At 32.0% G+C, this 22,589-nt stretch overlaps 1 protein-coding gene across 2 annotated transcripts; it reads right to left on the minus strand.

Moving 5' to 3' along the window:
• Window positions 1–3,039: 3,039 nt before the first annotated feature.
• Window positions 3,040–22,481, minus strand: LOC148625493 (lysosomal dipeptide transporter MFSD1-like). 2 transcript variants are annotated; one of them, XM_088569082.1, is made up of 14 exons: window positions 22,273–22,481; window positions 21,250–21,458; window positions 19,803–19,870; window positions 18,680–18,788; window positions 18,288–18,387; window positions 16,734–16,832; window positions 11,569–11,680; window positions 10,399–10,455; window positions 9,693–9,849; window positions 9,008–9,105; window positions 6,903–7,015; window positions 5,891–5,938; window positions 4,259–4,334; window positions 3,040–3,500 (listed from the first exon to the last, which is right to left on the minus strand). In XM_088569082.1, the coding sequence occupies exons 1-14, from the start codon at window positions 22,418–22,420 to the stop codon at window positions 3,485–3,487; spliced, it is 1,410 nt and encodes a 469-aa protein (XP_088425208.1). In that variant the 5' UTR covers window positions 22,421–22,481; the 3' UTR covers window positions 3,040–3,484. The 2 variants fall into 2 exon arrangements, with proteins under 2 accessions (XP_088425208.1, XP_088425209.1); XM_088569083.1 differs by lacking the exon at window positions 3,040–3,500 and having other exon boundaries at window positions 4,255–4,334.
• Window positions 22,482–22,589: the final 108 nt, after the last annotated feature.

Below are 22,589 nucleotides of genomic sequence, written 5' to 3' on the forward strand. Positions count from 1 at the left end.
ATTTTCACACAGAAAATGCATTGTTCAATAAATAGCAGTCCTCAAATTCCTTAACTATAGCAAGTGCTCCTTTACATTTACTGCATACTGTGAGGTTAAATATTTAGGGAAATGTAACAAACAGATTTGCTGCTTTACAAACACTCCACTTATTGTTACTTTTTATTAAACAAGATGGCCACCTGAGGCTATCCAAGCTATTTGGTTGGACAATTCCAAATATCAACCAGGCTTCATTAAAATTCCTATTAAAATCAATGAAACGTAATTGGGTTGCTGGCCTCAATTTCCTCTACAAGGAATCCACTTTTTGTGTATCTCAGTGGATGGCTGTGGTCGAATCAACTTTGTTGACCTTTCATGTGCCTCTGACAGTTCAACATATTCATGGGACCCTCTAGGTTGCCATTAAAATTGTATGGGGAAAAACCGTTTTTGCATATATCGCTGAAAATAAATATTCATGATTCAGTAAACTTGGCAGGAGTTGTGTATGCCAGAGCCTCTACAAACAATCTACTTTTCGTTCCATTTGATTAAGCAGGCTATCTAAGCTTCTGATCAGTTATTTTTCAAGAATAAAATTAACCGCAAGAATGTAAGCCAATGTTTTGAAAGTGATACGATTGTTGACATTGAAGCTCTCTACAATACTTTTCCTGTGGCTTAGTTGGCTCAACAATGGCGGGAATGATGACTAGATCTAAAGATGTACCTCCATGAATACTTTTTATTCTAAGGCACCGATCACTTTTATCCTAAAGGAAGAGGGGCAGGGATTCGGATGAGAATATTTTTCCCAGGTGCAAATTATTTATTTATATTTCAGCATTAATCAATATTTTATCTGCATTGCTAATTAATAGGGAAAATATAGAATCATCATTTTTATTTTTTTCAAAGGATGAGTAAAAAAAATCAAAAAATTTGGAACATTTTTTTTTCAAAAAGCTCCCAGGCCCCACTAAGTAAAAAAATGGTAGGTGCCCATTCAAGTGATTGGAATTATCAAGGTTAAGAGTTGGCCTAGTCAGAGCCTCTTGTTATGTTATACCACTTCTTGTCTGAATAGTATAACAGCTCTTCAGGAGACAGAAGGGCTGTGGTACAAATTTCACAAAGAGGCAGCCTATATTGTGTAGGAAATATAACAGCTATGCAGGAGACTGTGAATTAAATTCAACAAGAAGCTAGCCTTTAATATATTGGGAATAAAACATCTATGCAGATCACTGAAGAGCTGTAGCACAAATTTCACAAAGAAGTAGCTTTTATTGTGTAGGGAATGTTACAGTTATACAGTAGCCTGAATGACTATGGTAACAATTTCACAAAGAAGTAGCCTTTATTGTTTAGGGAATATGACAGCTATTCAGTGGCCAGAATGACTATAGTACAAATTTCACAAAGAGGTAGCCTTTATTGTGTAGGGAATATAATAGCTCTGCAGGAGATAAAAGGGCTGTGGTACAAATTATACAAAGGGGTAGCCTTTATTGTGAAGGGAATATAACAGCTATACAGGGGACTGAAGGACTAAAGTAAAGATCATGATACTTCTTTATGTAAATCTCAGATTGACTTAGGGAGGTGACTATTCATTGTCTTCGGGAATGATACAGCTACTTTTGTGTTCTCTACAGGCAGTTTTGAGAGGACACAAGGGCCCTTCTGTTGTATTTTATTGGTGCCCAGCTCTTTTCTGTAAATTTCCATGCATTTAATGTTAACACTTGCATGTGTCTTCAAATTTGTCTCTTACGGACTAGAGTGTTCTTTTTTACCTGGATTACACCGTCCTTTTCAGGCATTTCAAAGACACATAAGACCTAGTTCTGGTTTCATAAAGAAAATATCAAATAGAGAATATCTTCAAATACACACTTGCTGAAATGGAAGGATTTGGCCAAATCTCAATAGACATTTCTAATACCCAAGGTAACTTTGCCCCTACAATACTTGATGAGGTTAGCTTCAGTCAGGATTCAATAGATCCAAAAAACTCATATATTGTTGGTATGTAATGGGATGAAAATGCTTTTTTTTTCAAATAGATGATTGAAAATATGCAATATTTTCAGGTATTTTATTGAGTTGAAAATGACTGTTAATGGTTTGCAATTATGAAGGATGTGATGATAATTAATGAATTAAATGACAGCATGTAACAAAATAATGAATTTGAGTAGCATTCCAGGTAAAAATCATACAAAATGTGATATATGGTTGAAAAGTCTGTATATTTTTATTTTGATATGTTAAAATGTTACAGTAAACAGAAATTATCATGTGGGTTTTCAAATAACCATTGTCCTTAGGAGGTATTAATTATATAGTGTATATTGTGGAACTCAAAATTAAGTGAGATAACTTTGTAAATGACACAGAAACACAAAAGTAACTATTGATTTTTCGGTGTGAATTGTCTTCTAAGAACAGATTGGAATGAATAACTATACATTTCATCATACAGACCCATAAAGCAACTTAAAAAGAAAGGTGTGTATCACATATTACAAAATTTGTGTGATTCTTACAAAGACTGATACTTGCTTAAACTGGCCATATGTACTGAAGAATGGGAGTTTTTAATCTCTCTCTCTCTCTCTCTATATATATATATATATATAAAGTCTAAAGGAATCTGCCAACCAGCAAACTTAATGGGTATCGGATCGTCCAGTCATAAGTGTTCACAAACCATTTACTTTCATACACACTCAGTTTATTTAAGGCACTGAAGAAAGTCATTTGTTGACTGAAAATTTGGCCCATTATATACTTTATTATAGTGTGTTAACATCTTTATCGGTATTGTTGTACAATCCTTTAGACTTATATATATATATATATATATATATATATATATATATATATATATATATATATATATATATATATATATATAAGTTGAAACTGAATTCTGATCAAATATTAGATTATATCCTTTTCAAGGCATAATAGGATGTATTCCATTAACCAGCAAAGAAATTTAAAATATGCAACCTCCACAAATATTCGTTGACCATGGTTAATAACTAAAATGTTCATTCTAATTGTTTAACATGAGTAAAATCCAACAATTAAGTATGGAATTGGAATCAATTCAATAACACAGTGAAACGTATCTAAACCAAACTCTGAATAAATTGAAAACCTTTCCAGACACTTTTTGAAATCCCTTCACATCAGTCTTTAAGTATTTTAAACCTGGTAAACCAAACACCTGTCTAAACCAAACAACTGACTAAACCAAATAATATCCGTAGTCTACAGGTGATTAGTTTAGACAGGTTTCACTGTATTAAAACAAATAAATAAATATAAAAGTTTGAGTATAAACAGATTGAGTAAGACTTTCCTGATGTTATAAAGGAAAAGTTGCATGTTTTATCATAGTATTGCTTGTTGGTTGTAATCTCTAAGGAACTATAACAGTTCTCTGTTTGGCACAACATCAGTTACTTTGTTTTATTTCTCTCTTCTACATAGGCTTTTTCCTACAAGATAAAATGAAATGCTATATATCAAACAATGTACATTAAGTAGGTATATTAGTTTGAATGCATCTTTATTACATGCTGGCCTGCTTTTTGTCCCAGTAAACAGTGGCAGATCCAGGGTCATACTTCGGCTCAGAACCCCCTCTTGTTGGACTATTTTGTTAATTTCGCAAAGAATTTGGCCAAAAATGAGTAAATAATATTCTTGAACCTCCCACCTTATCAAAATCTCTGGGTCTGCCTCTGCAGTGAATCTACTTAACCCATTTGCATGTAATAACTTGGTGATAAATAGAACTTAAAATTATTAAATGTGTCTGGAAGTTGAGTTATTCCAAAATCAGACCAAAGTGCCAAAAAAACTTGAAAAATACTTAAGACTAATAATATTCATAACTTCCATGGCAAATCCAAGCAAAAAGTTACCAGCTTTGAAGAATATTTTTAGACTTTAATATTTTTTTCATGTTTTGTTGTGCAAGGGCCAATTACTCACTAGCCTATAAACAATGCCACAACTTCACATCACCTGTAGTTAAAAGTCCTATAGACCTATATTAACCGTTTTATATGAATGAGTATTCACCTTGTGTTTTACGATAAATAAGAGCTACCTTTACCTATTACTTTATCTGTTCAAGTTAACCATTCAAAAATGAGCTACAGATCAGAACAAAAAAAAGAGTTTGCTTGATTGTTTAAAGGATCATGCTATATAAGATCTCTCCATAAAATGCTAATTGAAAAAAAATTACTCTTCTTTTTCTTTTTCTTCTTCTTCCTGCTCTTTAATCCTTTGTCTTTCCTTTGCACTCAAATTCAGTTTACCACCTACAATGCATTAACTTTTGATTTAGAAACAATACATTTTCAGTACTAACAAATACAATGTAGTAGAGCTACAAGCAAATGGGAGCTTCAAAGGAAAAAAATCATCAATTGTAAGTATCACCATGGTAATGATAAAAGAAAATGAAAGCTTCAGCTCTAATGACAACACTCTAGTAATGCTACTAAATACCATTACCTAAGGAGTAGCAATAACTAAGGTTTAATAACTTACCCTACCAGTGCACCTGGTCCATGCTCCCGGTTTTTAGTGGAGTCTGAGTTGCTCATTTGCTTTTGTTACTTTGTATGTATTAATTTAGTTACGTTATGTTCTTTGTTGTGTATGTCTGTTTTCTATGTCTGGTCTTTGTCCCTGGATTACATTCTTTTGATTACCGCCATAACCTTGGTTCCCTTGATTACTCTTTAAATGATGGACATCCTATGACAATATAACGCCAGAAATACCAAAAGAACAACACACCAAGGACTTTAAAACACTTTAAAAAAACTACATGTAACAAAAACACAGAAAAATGGACCTAAGACAAAAATGGCAGAATTTCATTAAACACAAAGTTGATGTCCAACAGGCCCAAAAGAGATCCAATGATATGGGACCACTACCTGATGCTGGGCATCAAATATCAAAAAGCCACAATTAGTAGACTGAGAAAAGTCTTCGAAAATAATTTCCCTGGTTGTCCCCTCCACCAATATTCACCATACTGTAACATGATTTTCACTATGTGAAACACAACCAAAAACGAACAGCACAAACCCCCCAATAAACACTGAAGTGAACTCAGATATTAGGAGAGTTGAGCACTTCCTCCTTCATGCAAGACACCCACTGTGCCGGTCAAATCCAATAAATGATCATCATCACCTATACAGATATGCATTTCACAATGTTTTCTTAAGTATCAGTCTCTCTAAAAATCAGACAGGAGGTGATTCATGCATGTCAAAAACCCATCAGATTTACTTTTCTTATTTGTAAACACAGACCACATAAGATTCTTTAGTTTTTCATTCGAGTGTTGCACTATTGAGATAAAAATTATACAGACTGTGTATAAAATGGTACTTTTCAAGAGTTATGACTCTTGATTTGTTAGATTTATGTGAGAGATGAATGTATAGTTTTCTCAAAAATACAGAATTTTATAAAGGGACAATAATTACATAAACACATGATGTATGGTGTACGATGTATGATGTATGGTGTAAGGTGTATTGTGTATGGTGTATGATGTATAATGTATGGTGTGTGATGTATGGTGTGTGGTGTATGATGTATGGTGTATAATGTATGGTGTATGGTGTATAATGTATGGTGCATAATGTATGGTGTATGATGTATGGTGTATAACAATATGGTGTATGGAGACACAAAAATTTTTGCTTGTTCAGTGGATTTTTCTGCACCTTGAATAACCTCTACTCTTGTCAGTGTTTGAACTTTATATGGATTGGTACTTAATGAGATATGTATATATGGCTATTTTTGTTTCTGTGTGATGGAGGAAAATGTGTTTACTAATCTAACTTACCTTTTGCAGCATCTATGAGGTATAACAAAACAGCAGCTATCAATGAAACTGAAAATATAAATATCTGAAGTTACTAAAAAAGAAGCCATATTTTTTTTTCTGTACATGTATTGTTCAGTTTCCACTCAACATCAGTAGTGAAAGTTTCATGAAAGTAAATCTATAATTATTTTGATTTTTTAGAGTTATGCTTCCATTTCTTCTGATGATTAGTGGGGAAAAAAATCAAGCAGCCTATTAACATCTTCAGTGAAAATATGTTTTATCCTCAGCAGTCAGTAGGAACAGATTCAAACTTCATAAAAAAAAATTACACATTTTAGAGGAGAAAAAATATTGCAAAACACACATTTTACAAGGCAAAAACAATATAAATATATATTAAAACTAAGAAATTATAAGTTTTATGACACTGTGTAGTACAATTTAATAAAGATCTATTAACTCTGTCAAGATACAGACCAGACTTCAGGAAAATGCTCATTTCTGGCCCCTTTTTGGTTCCTTATTACTAAACAGTTGAAATACTAAAACCCAAAATCAATCATCCCAGTATGACCATAGTGGTAAGGAATATTGTGGACCAATTGTGGAAGGTCTGGGGTCCCAGAAGCATCATTTATGTGAAAAAGCAGAATTGACTCACACAAGGGGTTGATATAGTAAAACTGATGAGACATCATTCCTTTATAGTTTCCAGGTGACATAAAGCATTATGGAATCATGCAGCCTTAATGAGGGACCAAAAAATGCAAAAAATGGACCCCTTCCTACCAAAAATCTCCATTATGTGTGGGCACTGTAAACTAACGGCCTCTTATTCAGCCCTATTTTTTATCCAACTCCATACAAGTTTTCTCATATTTAAGCCTATTCACTCTGCTTGCAGATGAAAACAAATTATGTTTCCCTAAACTGAATTAACATTGCCAGAACCCAAACATTCAAAAGCAGGCCCATCCAGGATATATCTATATGTACAAATCACAAACCATGACCAATTTATACATACCACATAGGCAAACAAGGAAAAAGACCTCTAAAACTAAATATCCTTTTGAGTCAACTATAGCTCCAGCAATAATTGCCACCACTCCCAATCCTAAATTTTGTATGGCTTGCATTCTGTCCAATAGATATAAGGTACATGTATTAAAATACATACTCTTCCCATAATACAGAAGATATACTCTAGTTCTAATGATGTCAATGAATATTGGTAATGTTTTAAGGAAGTAGACCTAAGGTAAGGGACACAACTCTTATTAATCATTGGAATGTTTGTATTCAGCATTTTACATCAATCTTCTGTAAGCATCAAACGACTTGGATTTATTTCACTCTGTTTCAAATGAAATCTTAAAAGGCTTTGGTTAATTGAATATAATACAAACATATCACTGATTTCAAGAGTTGTGTCCCTTACCCTACATCTACCTCTTTAAATTGAAACTGTAAATAGCCTTATACAAAGTATTCATGCATTTTGTGAACTTTGAATTGTTTGGTCAACCAAATATTCATACTCTGCTCTGCCAACTAATGGAATTATTGTGAGGTTCACACATTTAGAAGCTGATCTGGCTGCATTTTTCTTTGATGATGATCTTTCAAAATTTTTTAAATCTCACACCATTGCATATTGAAAGCTTGACACCCCAGCATAACTACAAAGTTTTCCAACCCATGTTTTATAGCAACCTGTTTTATTAAACCATATTGCAGATAACTGTTGTAAAATTATATATTATTGTTCACAAGGTAAGAAGAAAGATGGAAATATATCTCCCTCTGTATGCATGTAGGTGCATCCACATATACATTTACTAAAACATACACATATACAGTTAGCAAAATATCAAGGGACGAAAATTATTGACTTTTTTTTTAATCAGAACCACTCAGCCTTTCTCATTACATGGAAGAAAGTTGTTTTTAGATTAGCGGAAAAGGCTGAGTAGTTGCCTAAAATTCAATACTCTCCTTTACAGAACAATTCTAGAAATTTCACACGTGTGAAAGATGATTGTTTTATATATAGAACGACATAGTTCTGGCTTGACAAAATTTATTCAGTGGTACGATCTGTTAATAAATCAAATTAAAGTTTTGCCTACAAAAACATATGCATCCCCCACTTCAATAGTTCAAAGGGTTAACATAATTCTTAATGACTTCAGTGGATCATATATTCCTGGTAACATGAACAACTACATATCATGTCCTTACTACCTGCAAAGTTTCATAAAGAAATAGTATTCCAGGGGTTGAGCTAACAAAAGTGTGTTGAACAGACAGATGGACAAGCAAAAGGAATTTGTATCCCCATCAAGTGTGGGGGGGCATAATTAAATTATGAATGCAATTTCATTTTATTCATCTGTAATGAAAATGGCATATTATATAAAACTGTATTTAAACCATAGGAGATGTGAAATTGTTACCAACCAAATCACTTAAAACAGAGATAACATTACATTCAATAAGATTTGTGTATATAATAAGTATTGTACAAATATGTTCTGTATTTTTTTTTTATATTTGTATGTATTACTGTAATAGTCTAGATGTATGGGTTTTATACCAATAAAATTATGATTTCTTTGGGTAACCTAGAACACCCTTTGGTTACATTTCAATGCTCTCTAACTTCGAAGAGTCATCTAATATTCTAAAACTAAATAAAATATTTATCACGAGTCCATTGTTTTTATGGAATGAAATCATTTTTAAAGGGGTCATTTTTTTTTTTAAATCGTGACCAAGTCACCATTAAGGATAACCAACCTCTCGACAATTTACACCTGTTTATTAACTGTGTAACTATTCCTGAGTTGGTTGTATAGGGTAAAAACTTCTGCAGTATTTTTAACATTACACAGAAGCAAATTGTTTCCTCATGAATTATTGCTGTATTGATATTATTGCAATAAATGCAACTGCCCTCAATTTGCAATAAATTAAACTCACATCAAGGAGTTCTTAACATTATTGTCATGGATGTTTCACAAAGATTAAAAAAATAGCATTTTACCCATAAATCATTAAATTGCATTAATTAATACAAGCAATAATTTCTAAATATACAGTAACTGATAATGGTGATGGTTAGCTTACATTCCATAGGCTGTCCCTAATTGTGTATTTGGTACAACTTGAGCAGCAATAGGCCATAGTGCACTGGCTAATATAGAATATGCAAATCCCATTGTAATCTGTAAAAAAATAATTTGAAAATCAGAAAAAATTGAGCAATGCTCATTAACTTGATATCTCCACTCCCCAATTTGATAACATGCATTATTTTACCTCCTACTTGATAAGGATCATAATATAAAATAGGAGAATATGTAATAAAGATTCAACAAATGTTTCATTAAATTCCATACAGTGGTGTAGGAGGAGTAATGGATAAGAGATGGGTACCACTTTGCATAACGAAGGAAGAAGTACGAACGAAAGGACAGACACTCCTATCACTATATACCTCAAACTCAAAGTGGGGGTTTAAAAAATACATTGCAATAAAGTTATAAATAAATGTATAAAAATGTGCTCATTGAGTGACATCAGGCCTGGGTTTCATAAAGAAATCTCAAATCCAGATTTTCCTAAAATCTTCAATTTCAAGTGGTTGAACTTTGATTCAAGGAAAGATTTGATGAAAATGTCAATTCTGTACAAAAATAGGCCATCAGCTTAATTTTAGTGTTACAAGTTTTATCAAGAAAATAATGAAAATAAAACTGTCCTGAAATTTTCCCAGTTTACAGTACCAGAAACCTGTCAATTCAATACTTACCATAGCTACATAAGGATTTATAAATGTAAATGCCAACATAGCATGACAACCTATGGTAATTATTGTTCCTAAGATCACCCAGAATATGTTCTTGCCACTTTTATCTATAAGGAACCCAAAAACAGGGGAGGCTACTGCTGATATAATATATACTAAACTGAAAAAAAAGTATACAAACATGTAAATTATTATCAGTAGACATTGAAGTGGAAAACAAGTAAGTTTTGATTGCTATATGTCATTGTGACATGTCACTGTTATAGTTTTGACAGTGATATGTAACTTTAACAGTTCCGATTATGCCATGTTACTGTGATAGTGTTTACTGTGATATGTCACTGTGATAGTTTTAACTGTGATATGTTACTGTGATAGTGTTTACTGTGATATGTTACAGTGATAGTGTTTACTGTGATATGTCACTGTGATAGTTTTTACCGTGATGTCACTGTGATAGTTTTTTTACTGTGATAGTTTTTACTGTGACATGTCACTGTGATAGTTTTTACTGTGATATGTCACTGTGATAGTTTTTTTACTGTAATATATCATTTTGATCAGATAGACATATCATTGTGATAGTTTTAACACTGATATGTCACTGTGATATTTTTTACTGTGATAAGTCATTGTGATAGTTTTTTACTGTGATATGTCATTGTAATAGTTTTCACTGTGATATGTCATTGTGATAGTTTTAACATACCTGTTTACATTGTTAGCAATACTTGGATCAAAATTCCATTTCATTTCAAAGAAAACTCTAAAATAGAGAAAAAAAATTTTTTTTAAATGTTTGACTACAACAATGACAGTGCTAAACAGATGATTAGCTTTCAACAGACACAATGGTTTAAATTTTCACAAAACAGCAAAAAGTACATATACATTTGTATACAGTGTGGTTCCATATGAGCTATAGCCATTTGACAAAAAGAAGCACAAAACAAGAAAACATTCCCTCAACTACATGGACTAGTTTATTTTAAGATTTAAAATTTTAGATATAATGAGTGGTTACCACTTGACTTTCAATAAACACTGAATTAAAAAAAAACAAGAAGATACAGATTATTAAAGACTATTTTCTTATAAAAAAAAAATGCTTCACAGGGCACAGCTTGATTCAACCAAAAAGTTAAAACCCTTAACAATTACAAACAGCAACAAAAAAAAAAACAACTTAATTATCTTCCAAATTGATATCCAATCTACAATAATTTTTTTGGTAATTTTGCTACTTGCTTTTTTTACTGTATATTGTTTACATCACATTGATGAAGTGCCAAAAAAATATATATAACAAGTATCCTTTCATTTCTATTATATTAATTTGTAAGATGCCAGAGTAAGATGCTCAGTGAAATAGGTATAATCATTCTTACAGTCATGACTTCAACAAAAATGAGTTTTTTTTTAAACTAAAGCTGTATTACCCATGATTTTTACACAATATTAACCTTCATAGAGTCAGACAGCAATGGTTGAATTTCTTTAAACAGGAAGTAGATGTCTGACAGGCCTGAATCAGGTCCCCAAATATGGGACCCATTACCTGATGCTGGATACCAAATATCTAGAGGCTGTGACTAGTAGTTGCTGAGAAAAGTGTTATGAAAATAATTTCCCTGCCTACCGCCCAACCAATCAACATAAAACATACTATAACCCAATTATCACTATGTGAAATTCAGCCAAAAACCCTCAAAAGACAACTTTCTAGCCATGGGAATTTCAGACCTACCAATGCAGAGTACACCACTGAAGGAAGACAATATTCCCCAAAACAAAATTACTCATCATTTTGTTTTTGTCTTTGCTTTTTTTTTTAAAAGTTTTTGTTTGGATTTATTTTTATTTATTGCAATTTACTTACAATCCCAATCCAATAAACGGAAACACTGCAACATAATACATCACACATATCACACATAATAACCACATACTAACAGGAAAATCTTTTACATCAGACATTCTTATTGCTTCATCTGAAACAGAAATATAGGCATTAGGAGTCTGCACTTAATAAATGAATGCCTAAATGTTGTATGTAGTGTTTGGATACAGGGAAAACATAAAAAAATATAACTTGATTATTGAAACAAAAATAAGTATATTTGTATTAGATATAACGAGAATAGGTACCGTGAATATGTAAGAGACAACTCCATCGGAATGAAAATGTCAGCCCAAGGCCACCCACTGGTCTTCAACAAACACCTACAAAAAACTCACACCACAGGGCAGGCTGCAGCTGGCCACAAAACATCGAAAAAAGTTGCCCCTTTATACTCAAGTAACATAAAAATAAACTAAAGGTAAAAACGAAACAAGCCATACAGAGACCGGAAACTCCTGACTTGGGACAGGAGCAAAAAACATTGTGGGGTTTAAGTACTTTGGCATGACCACAACCACCTCCCTTTAAAATCTGGCCAATGAGGAAAAATTATTACACAATTAAACACACCTATAAATCAATTCAAAAACGTCTGAGTCCCTTGTTACAACGAAAATAAAGAAACTTAATATAAATTACACAAATGTACAAACCAAGGACTACTAGCAGTTAATTGACATGCCAGCTCCAGACCAGTTTAAACTTACAAAAAGTTATATCCTAATCGTATGTAAATTCAATCCCAATTCTTCCCATTCAAGAACAATGATATTGAGTAGCTTCAAAGTCATAACATAAATGAATTCTTCAAATGATCATATATAACAAACATTCTCCCTTATGGCAATGAAAGGACGTATTGAGCAAACTGACACCCTACACCTACCACATGGAAGCAGGTTTCAATATACAGTTGGAAATTTTCAGAAATTGAGATGCAAATAAAAGCAAATTAGCCACTTTTGACAGTATTCAATTCAATTCTTTATTCTCCAAACCAAATAACAAAGTTACATAGACATGGTATGGTATGATGGGAGTGGTTTCACTTTGTTGAAATTGTAGTTAATGAAACTAAGTTAAAAAGGGCAAAACTGAAAGGTAAAAAATTTCCTTATAATATGCATACTGTGGTTTAATATGCACAACCACATACTGTGATTTAATATGCACAACTACATACTGTGATAGTACTTTTATTCATGGATATCAATTTACGTGGATTAGGGGAGAAACACAAGTTTGTGGTTTATTGATTTCGTGGTTTTGAAGTTTTCGGTTACACATCTACAGAATTCTCCTATTCGTTGAGAACCAATTTGGTGGTTTGGTCTATCCACGAAAACCATGAAAATTGGTACTCCATGAAAAACAGTACTTTCACAGTATTGTATCCTTCCTCCATTCAAAATTTCATTATATTCTGTGAAGTAGTGTGAGGCGAGTTGTAATGACTAGTGTTCTCCCAAAGACATTTTCAAAAGCATCACATTATGCATGGAGCATTTTCTATCAAGAAGCATTTTTTTTACAGCATTGATACCGTTTGCTGCACACTTCCTATATATAATGGTATATCATGCTTAAATCAACTATCAATTATTCAATTCCTTCATCTTTTAAAATAAAATAAACTATTATCACCAAGTGTCGCCTTTTCGATATTGTCAATATAATGGTGTATTTGTAAAATATTATTTTTTGTGTTATTATTTTATTATGTATAATAATATGAAATTACAAAAATTGTCATTACTGTGTTATCACTACAAAATGCACTAGGTGACAGTTGGATGAACAAGCTTCATAGAAATCAATTAAGTTCCCTTTGAGTTTTCTTCAAACAAAAGCAAATGCAAAGAAAGGAGAACCAGAAAAAAAGAAAAATCAGTGAAAAAATAATAGAGTGCACCTTTGTTATATCGCCACCTTTTCAACCAGACTAATTTGTGACAGTATAAGAGGTTGGGGATATATGGAGGGAATAATTGTATAGAATCTATATAACTTAAGGAAAAGTAGACATAAGAAATTTATGGCCATAAAAGAGGGATCACCATTAAAGAGGGGCATAATAGCAAGGGACTATAAATCACTTCCATTCATGCCGTGGACGGAATTCAAATAAAAATGCCTATATGAACTATAATAAACCAAAATGTTGAACTTTAAACATTAAATGTTCTAAGTCAACAAACCAAGGCTGTGGGGGTATATGTGTAAAATTGGCATGAATTTGTGATGCTATGATGGTAATACATCTGTACACCAAAAATCACTGACCTACCATAAGGGGTTCATGTTGATATGAACTTATCAGAAAACTTAACATTAAACTATAACATTAAATTTTTTAAGTCAACAGAATATGACTGCGAGGATATATTTGTAAAATTGGCATTAATTTGTGACGCAATGATGGAAATGCATCTGTACACCAAATATCATTGACCAAGCATAAGGGGTTCATGTTTAAATGAACTTATCTGAAAACTTAACATTAAGTTTGTGGACACTTGCCGCCACCGCCTGAAAACAAAACCCTAGTTTCGCCTTCCGCGACTTTTGTCACAGACGAGACAAAAACTATGACCTAAAATTGGAAAAAATTCAAACATTTTTCTTTCTATTCATCTTCTGATCAGAATTGGTTTAAATGATCATCATGACAAGATCCTTCAGTCATATAATGCAAAGGGGCATAACCAACAAAATTCAAGGTCTCACTAACCACTTCCAGGTCAAATGGCCACCTCCCTATGTAGTATCAAAAACACACTGAACCTAGACATATGCATTGTAAGTGCATTATTTGTGTGTATTATGATTAAAAGTAGTCAAAATAAAGCTGGGAATGTGTACTTTAAAATCATATATGTAATTAACTACAAAAGTGTATGAATATTGTTTACATGTGTGAGTAATTTGCCTCCATGCTGTCAGTTAGCAGAACAGGTAAAAATGTGGATTTTCAGTATTATTTATTCAAGTAAATTTTGTGAAGAATTTCTACTATCATCGTACCATTAGCATAATGATTTTGGAAGCCTTATTTTCCAAGCTTTGCAACAGTATGCAGCTTTAAGATGTCATTTGTCCTGGGAATTCACGGTGAGACTTTGAAAATTACATTTTTAACATGTAAAGTAATGGAAACGTTAGAAGTGGTTAGTGAGACCATAAATTAAATTATGGCATATTTCACAGATGCACAATTTGAGGAAAATTGCCTTTCCTGGTCATTATTTCCATTTTCCCATAAAATCAGTATAGTGATATTGGTAATCTGGCTATCTTTTAAGAGGTGCATTGTGCAAGGTATTTTAAAAAACAACATAGCAACAAGATTTTTATCAGTAACAGTGACTCATAACTTGACGTCATCCATGAAATACACAACGTCACTGCTTGGGATATTCAAAGTACTCAAATAGTCACACAGCACAGACTTAGAATCACACAGTAATGAAATAGGTATGATATAAATTGTTGAAATCTGTTCTTTTTTCATAATGATAAATGATATTTACTATTACAACTTCTTGAATTATCATAGGTATCAATTTGGTGTGACAAGTTAGTTAAAATTGTAATTTTTTAGTAATTTAGGGAAAATATCACTGAGGGGCATGATATAAAAATGACCATTTCTTTGTAGTCCTATGTCTGATTTTGATAGTTTTGGTCTTATTAGACTCACAATACCACAAGCTTTCATAAAATGTAAAAAAAGAAAAACATAAAAACTCATAAAATGTTTTTAAAGTCTCACTAACCACTTCCGGGTCAAATGGCCACCCCCCTATGTAGTACCAAAAACACACTGAACCTAGACCTATGCATTGTAAGTGCATTATTTGTGTGTATTATGATTAAAAGTAGTCAAAATGAAGCTGAGAATGTGTACTTTAAAATCATATATGTAATTAACTACTAAGTGTATGAATATTGTTTACATGTGTGAGTAATTTGCCTCCATGCTGTCAGTTAGCAGAACAGGTAAAAAGATGCAGCTTTAAGATGTCATTTGTCCTGGGAATTCACAGTGAGACTTTGAAAATTACTTTTTTAACATGTAAAGTAATGGAAACGTTAGAAGTGGTTAGTGAGACCCAAGGTAATTATTGTGTCCTTACTATGTAAGAAATTTTGTGAATTTTGTTTTAAAGGAGTTCCGATAACAAAAAAAAGATTGAGGGATAGATAGACATGCGTTGACACATTAATCCTACTGCAACTTCATGGGTGAGGTATTTTCCAGCAGTGCTTGAGGTTGTCTGGCAAGCTATTTTCTGACTTGGTGCCATCCTAACCTCTAGCATCTGAAATGTTGAAAGCGACCGCAAATGTGAATAAGCTTAACATGTGTTTTAAAATATCTTAAGCCTTTTATTTACATAAAAGTAGTTTAACCCACCAGAAATCAAGTGATAAAAATGCTTAATTTTTGTTAAATACCTAGAAAACATTTCTAATGACCACAGCTATCAAAGTGACAGTTTGAATTTAGGTCACTAATTTTACAGAATACAATTTATATTTGACAAAACCAACTTAAAGTTGGTAAAGGCAATTCGTTGGTTAATTTAATTTTTTTGTTTCGCAAATTTTAAAATCCGTAACTTTATCAACCGGTTAACACATTCAAAAGGCTGAACACCAAATGTAAAGTTCATTTAAACTGATTTTACAAAAGATTTTCAGGATTGCTAGATTTTCTCATCAGGTAGGTCTTGTTTTTCTTCAGTATAGTCACCTTCTCTCGTGTAAGGGTAAAGAAACTGAATAAAATGTTTTAAATGGTAAATATTTTACTATAATTCTGCTGATTTCAAAGAACATTGGAACGAGCAGTATGCAATATGGCGCTCAGAAGTAAGAGGTTGGGGTATGGAGGAACAGAATTCAAACCTCTTACCTTGTAATATTTCATACACATACCTGCAATAAGTACTGATGAATCTGTTGTCCTTTAGGTGTTTCTAGCTTTGTTTTGTCTAAGACTTCCTCTTGTATGTACTGTTTGTATAACTGTTTTTTTTTATTCATAATTAAAGTAACTACAATTTGCTGCATGGTTTTAGTTAAAATTTCCTGAACTTATATGACAGAGAAATGCATCATTACATTGCATATAATACCTGAAGATATAGCTTTTCTCTGTAGGATTCTGTCTGCTCTTTTATCAAAATAACTAATTGCAAAAGCACAAAACAGAGATAAGATACAAGTAATTCCTCCTGAAAGCAAACAAAAATATGTTTTTGTTATAGCTTATGTTAAGCACATTGGAAATGATACTACTTTTAAGAGGCTGTCCATGTAGAAACAAGGCAGTTCCTTCCTATGATATGGTTGGCAGAGGGTAATTTTTATCCCACTGAATTTTTTGTTCCAATGTTTTAGTATTTGGTAACTCTTTGGTTCCTACAGGCATTATACATGTACATGTATGTTGTTTAAGTTAGGGTTACTTATTGTACAAAAAGAGTCCCAATAAAAATGTCTGTATATTTTTATCATATATATATGTCCAATAGTACAAAGATTTTTTTTAAATCTTTGTATGGATAGCTCAGAAAATGATTTTTACAGTTCCCTAAGAAAGCAACCAAATTTTGCACAAAATGAGAGAGTTATCTCCCTTTTTTCAATGAAATTTCAATGCTTTCAATGTAATTTATTTCTCTTTAATAATTGCAGTTAATCAATAGCCAACATTCAACTTTAAGAAAAGGATGCCTTTGCGGTATGAAATAGTTGAAAACAAAATTTTTTCATGTGCCACCAACTCAATGATTTTTACGTGGACACCCTCTTAACTTAAAAAAACTAAGAATATAGGATCTTAATGAATAACAGTATATAAACTTTTCAAATTAATGTCAACTTATCATTTTTTTATTGTTCTTGTTGTCTGATATTATCTATCTCGGACTGCTGCTGTGATACTGAAATGTTTTGGCAATTTTGGATGACAACATTACATCAAATCAACTGTGATGTTACCAATAAACTGAGTAATGTCAACACTGAATATCTCAGCAGAACATCATATTACCTGTGATATTTAATGTCTCATCTTGTATTTCTTGCATTGATAACTTGCTCCCAGTTTTTAGTGGAGTCCAAGTTATTTTGATCATTTACTTTTGTTACTTAGTATGTATTATTTTGGTTATTTTATGTTCTCTTTTTTTTTCTTGTGTGTACCTGTTTTTCATGTTTGGTCTTTGTCCCTGGATTACATTCTTTTGATTTCCATTAGAATCTTGGTTACCTTGATTATTATTAAATAGCTTAAATCAAGGATCTTTCAAACATGCAATCAATGAAAATTCCTGACATAATTTAAAAACCCAGTAATAACTTTATCTTTTCATTTCAAGTTTCAGAAACACAACATTAAGACAGAAATTTTTAAAAATATCAGGATTATAATACTGTAAACTGTGAAACTTTCATGACAGTTTAATTTTAAAAGAAGTAAAAAACTTGAATGTATTTTAAAATTTGTTAAGTTTGGAATGCAGGACTTTAATGAAGGGTAAGTTAATCTGCAATTGAGCAATGAGTCATTCAATGTTAACAGGAGATACTTCAAAACCCATAAGGTTAGAAAAAAAAATTGGGTACCCAATATTGGCATCTTATAAAATCTTAGATTGGCATGCCAAAGTAGTCCATAAACTTACCAACAAATAGCACTATACCAAGACATTCATATCCTTTGTGTCCACTGTTGGCAACATATTTGTATATTGGCTGCATAATGTTCATATTAACTGTACTTCCCTGCAAGAATAAAATCAATTCATCTCTTTTAGGCAGAACAAAAAATATCAGTGTTTCCTGTAATCCTACAGACTCAAATTTTTTGTGCATACTCTTAAGTATCTTTGGCCATTTTTTTAAAAGCACTATTAAACTTGTCCATATTTACTGAGCATTATGAAACTTGACATACAATGTAAACCTGTCAATGAAAAAATGAATGGGCATGGTGAAACTCAGATCCAAAACCTTTTATCTGAGTCAATGTCTGAAATTTCCAAAATTACACAATTTTACAGCATTTAAACCATACCACTCGGGAAAAGCTCAGCTGTAGTCCAAACACCATATTGAGTTCCCTCCCTTGGAACCATTTCACAGCATAAGTGTTCTGTGCCACACATAAGGATTCTCCACCAATACTTTAATAATTAAATAAAAAAGAAAAAAATTAATTACCATCTTTAAATGTTTGTAAACAAATAAAAATATATAAAGAAAGAGTAGATAAAAAAGAATAAACAAATAAAAATTTAATAATCCAAAATTACATTGTACACGTGCCAAAGAATAGTGTGATTTAGGGCTAACTGGTTTCAGCTGAGTTATATTTCTCACTGATAAGATAATCAAGTGTATCAGATTAAGCTTGTGTTATTTAGATATACACTGTAAAATAAGTGCAGAGATATCTTCAAGCAATTTGACATTGTTATACAATACTTATTATAGAAAAGATTTCAGCGATTTTTACAGGGAGTAAAAAAATGAGGCATCATCTCCAATAAATTAACTCAAGATATTTTGCTGACAGACTTGTCTGTAGATGGCTGTAAAAAATCCATTTAACTTAAAAAGGAAATGTATTTTGGGGCTTGTTTCAAAGTACATTGTACATGTAGTTATACCATTAATTAGATGATTGTGGTATTAAACAAATGTTTGTTTCATTACAGTTTTTCATACATTTGTTTCAGTCTGACATGCTGAGCAAGATTTTCAATGTGCTAGCTCCAAAAAAGCAATTGTCCACTGGTAGGAATGTTACACCACTGGATAGTCCAAATTTCTTCTGACCCTGCAACCCTTCTCCAAGGAGACGCATTATTCTAACTCTTAACCAACCATACATCACTCTATCTTCTATATGCCTTTTTCTTGGCAGAGTTAATTTTGACTGCCAATTTTTAAATCTTTGGTAAAATTTGGCCAGGTATGTTCCAAAAGACCACCGAGGCAGCTCACATTTAAATTTTGAAATTCAATTTAAAATCCTGGAACCTTAGAAGTAGTAAATGAAAAACCTTTTATTTCATGTTTCTAGTTTTAATTAATCATAATTTTTTGTGTGTTTGCTAACTTGGAAAATCTATGAACCCAAATAGTAAATAGAAATAAAAGCATTGACAGTAGAACAACAAAATATGATTACCAACCCAAAAATAAATCTTCCAACATCCATTAGCCAAACATGGTTCACTAATGCCCCTAATGCAAACACAACCTAAAATAGAAACAAAACACATTTTAAACTGAAATGAGTTGTAAAGCATGCTAAAGGGGTAGGTTCAGTTAATAGATAAAATTCCACCCAAAAACAAATATGGCCATATCTGAGAAAACACTTAGATTTCATTGCATTTTTTTAGCAGGAAATTTTTGACACCTGCTTCAAAACCCGAATAAATCAATGACAATGGCCTATTATATAAAAACAACTTTTTGACAAAACATTTAGTTTGTTGAAGCATATGGCCCATACGTTAGAATTGAAAAAAAATCACCCACAACCCTCCAAATTTTGTAGGAAATTAGTGATGGTTGCTAGGAAACAATATGTCGTGATGTCATTTTGACAGATACATTTGTAAACATTGTAACAGCTCAAAAATGTTTTTTATCTTGGTATATTATTCATCTTTTCAACATAAAGTATTTTAGTGGGTAAACTTTAACAGGGCTGTGAAGTGTCATAAAAGTATAAACCCTTTGTTTATTTTCATTTTTCTGTGTATCATTTATATGTACATATTGCACTCAAGTGATAAATACAATGTACATGTATAGTACTACATCGACAGACTGCAATCATTTCATTTAAAAATAAAAGCCATTGAAAGTGGGTGATTTTCTTTTCACTTGCCCATTTAGGAAGAAGCAGAATTAAAACAGACATTTTTATTGGGACTCTTTTTGTACAATAAGTAACCCTAACTTAAACAACATACATGTACATGTATAATACCTGTAGGAACCAAAGAGTTACCAAATACTAAGACTCAGAAGTCCTTGATAATTAAAAAATGATTGTTGTATTTTTTCACTCTATAAAGAAATAATTTCAATTATTTCTTTTCAAGTGTGCACCCCTGGCATTGATGTTATTTCAAGCAGACTGAAAATATATTACAATCATTCTTTATACATGTAAAAACTCTTATTTTATTTTAAAATAATTAAATTTAACAAGTAAATCAACAAACAAAGTTATATGATATCACAATCACATGATAAAATTGCGCCTATGTGATGATAAAGGAATAAATCAGAAGAAACTAAATTATTATTCTTTAGCCCCGAGCCCTTTTTATCTCTATCTTTGCTAAAAACATCAATGTACATGTACATTATTCCATTAATATGATACAATAAACATACCAGTGTAATGTTATATATATGTGAATAAATGTAATCACAAAAATTTGTAAGTCTAAAATTGGTTGTACATGTAAGTTACATGTATGATGTCACAATACTATTTTTTACTATGATATTAAACTTTCATTCAACTAATTTTACAACAACAAATACATTTTGTATTTTGCGAATTCAACACCAGATGAACTACATACACTGTAGTGTATATTGTTAGTTTACACTCACCTGTCCTGCAGTAACAAACAAGCTAAAGATGATGGCTCCTAAACGTACTCCAAATGTTTTGTCTATCAGAAAACCACCAAAAAAACACAGGATTACATTAGGCCATGAATACCATGAATAGAACCCCATAAATGCACTCTCAGAAATCTTCAAATCTTTTATCATAGTATCCTGTAGGGCAGCTGGATTGTCATAACAAAAATAACTACCTGTAAAACAATGATGCACCTAAGTGAAATTTAACCCATTAATCTGACCAGAATCTCATTAATCGACAATGTGCATGGAAGCAACATTTTAGCACAGTTATAAGTATCAGGGATCACCTCAGAAAAAAATTCAAGGGTAGGGCAAATCAACTTATGTCCCATGTTCATAGTCTTAGAAAAATCTAATCAAAGTTTTTCATCTGAAATCTGATTTTATGGTCTTAGCATATAATTTGCTTTGAAAGAAAAAAATGTTATATTCCATTGTCTTGGTGCAAAAAAGTTCTAGCATACATTGAGTTTCCAGTGGAGAAATGGACATCTTTGGAATTGCTAATGGTCATCACTTACAGCAGTCCAGGCAATTATGCTGTCTAGGAAAGCTAAACATCAGATTGAAAAAAATGCCTCAGCAAATGTCATGATTATTTGAACTATATCTGTACATATACTGTAACTTACAGTTGAGAACTTATACAAGGTGCTGTTGTTTGAACCCTCAAGTGGCACCTGCCCCTTTAACAGATTGAGGGAGAGGTTTTGTGTAATTGGCAAGGCATATACAATGAAGCCAGTGCTAGGGAGTTTGACTTGCTCCAATTGTTCAAAGTGCTAATTATCAGATTAGAGGAAGGTCTCCCATCATTGCATAAAATTCCCATACTACCACAGGGTAACTTTTTACAACACTTTGAAGCACTCTGAAGTTGTAGCAAACTGTTTACAAGCAAAGGACATGTATGGTCAAATATCATGCAGTGCAATCTTGTACATGTACATGTCCCTATTAGTATTAAAAATAAAATTTTCTTACCAAAACTCAAAAAACACATTATGATCAAGATTAAATATCTGTGAAGCGTTCGTCTCGGGTTGCAGCACACTGTTGCGCCACATCCTGTCAACTCTTCTTCTTCCTCCTCAGAAGAACTCAAAAGGGGTTTCTTCTCGCTATCTGTCATATTAGTAATCTTCTAACAGCACAACCTGTGACAGATATCACATGAGATTTTTCTAAAAATACAAATATTAATCTTTAAGAAAAATTTTCTACTTTCATTTAAAATAGAAACGTATAATATTTATCAAAATGATCATATACATAAAAGATAAATAGATATTTTGTGAGAA

The sequence above is a fragment of the Perna viridis genome, chromosome 2, assembly GCF_037379345.1.
Source record: "Perna viridis isolate PV_CMFRI_1.1 ecotype Kerala chromosome 2, ASM3737934v1, whole genome shotgun sequence".
NCBI classification, from domain to species: Eukaryota; Metazoa; Mollusca; class Bivalvia; order Mytilida; family Mytilidae; genus Perna; species Perna viridis.

Bases quoted from the DNA above. Each gene is read 5' to 3' on its own strand.
- LOC148625493 (XM_088569082.1), bottom strand. From the start codon at position 22,420: ATGACAGATAGCGAGAAGAAACCCCTTTTGAGTTCTTCTGAGGAGGAA. The intron at 19,871-21,249 runs GTGAGTGTAAAC...TTTCTATTTTAG, and splicing joins TGTTTGTTACTGCAGGACAG to GTTGTGTTTGCATTAGGGGC. The intron at 9,106-9,692 runs GTAAGTATTGAA...ATTTTTTTACAG, and splicing joins TAAATCCTTATGTAGCTATG to ATTACAATGGGATTTGCATA.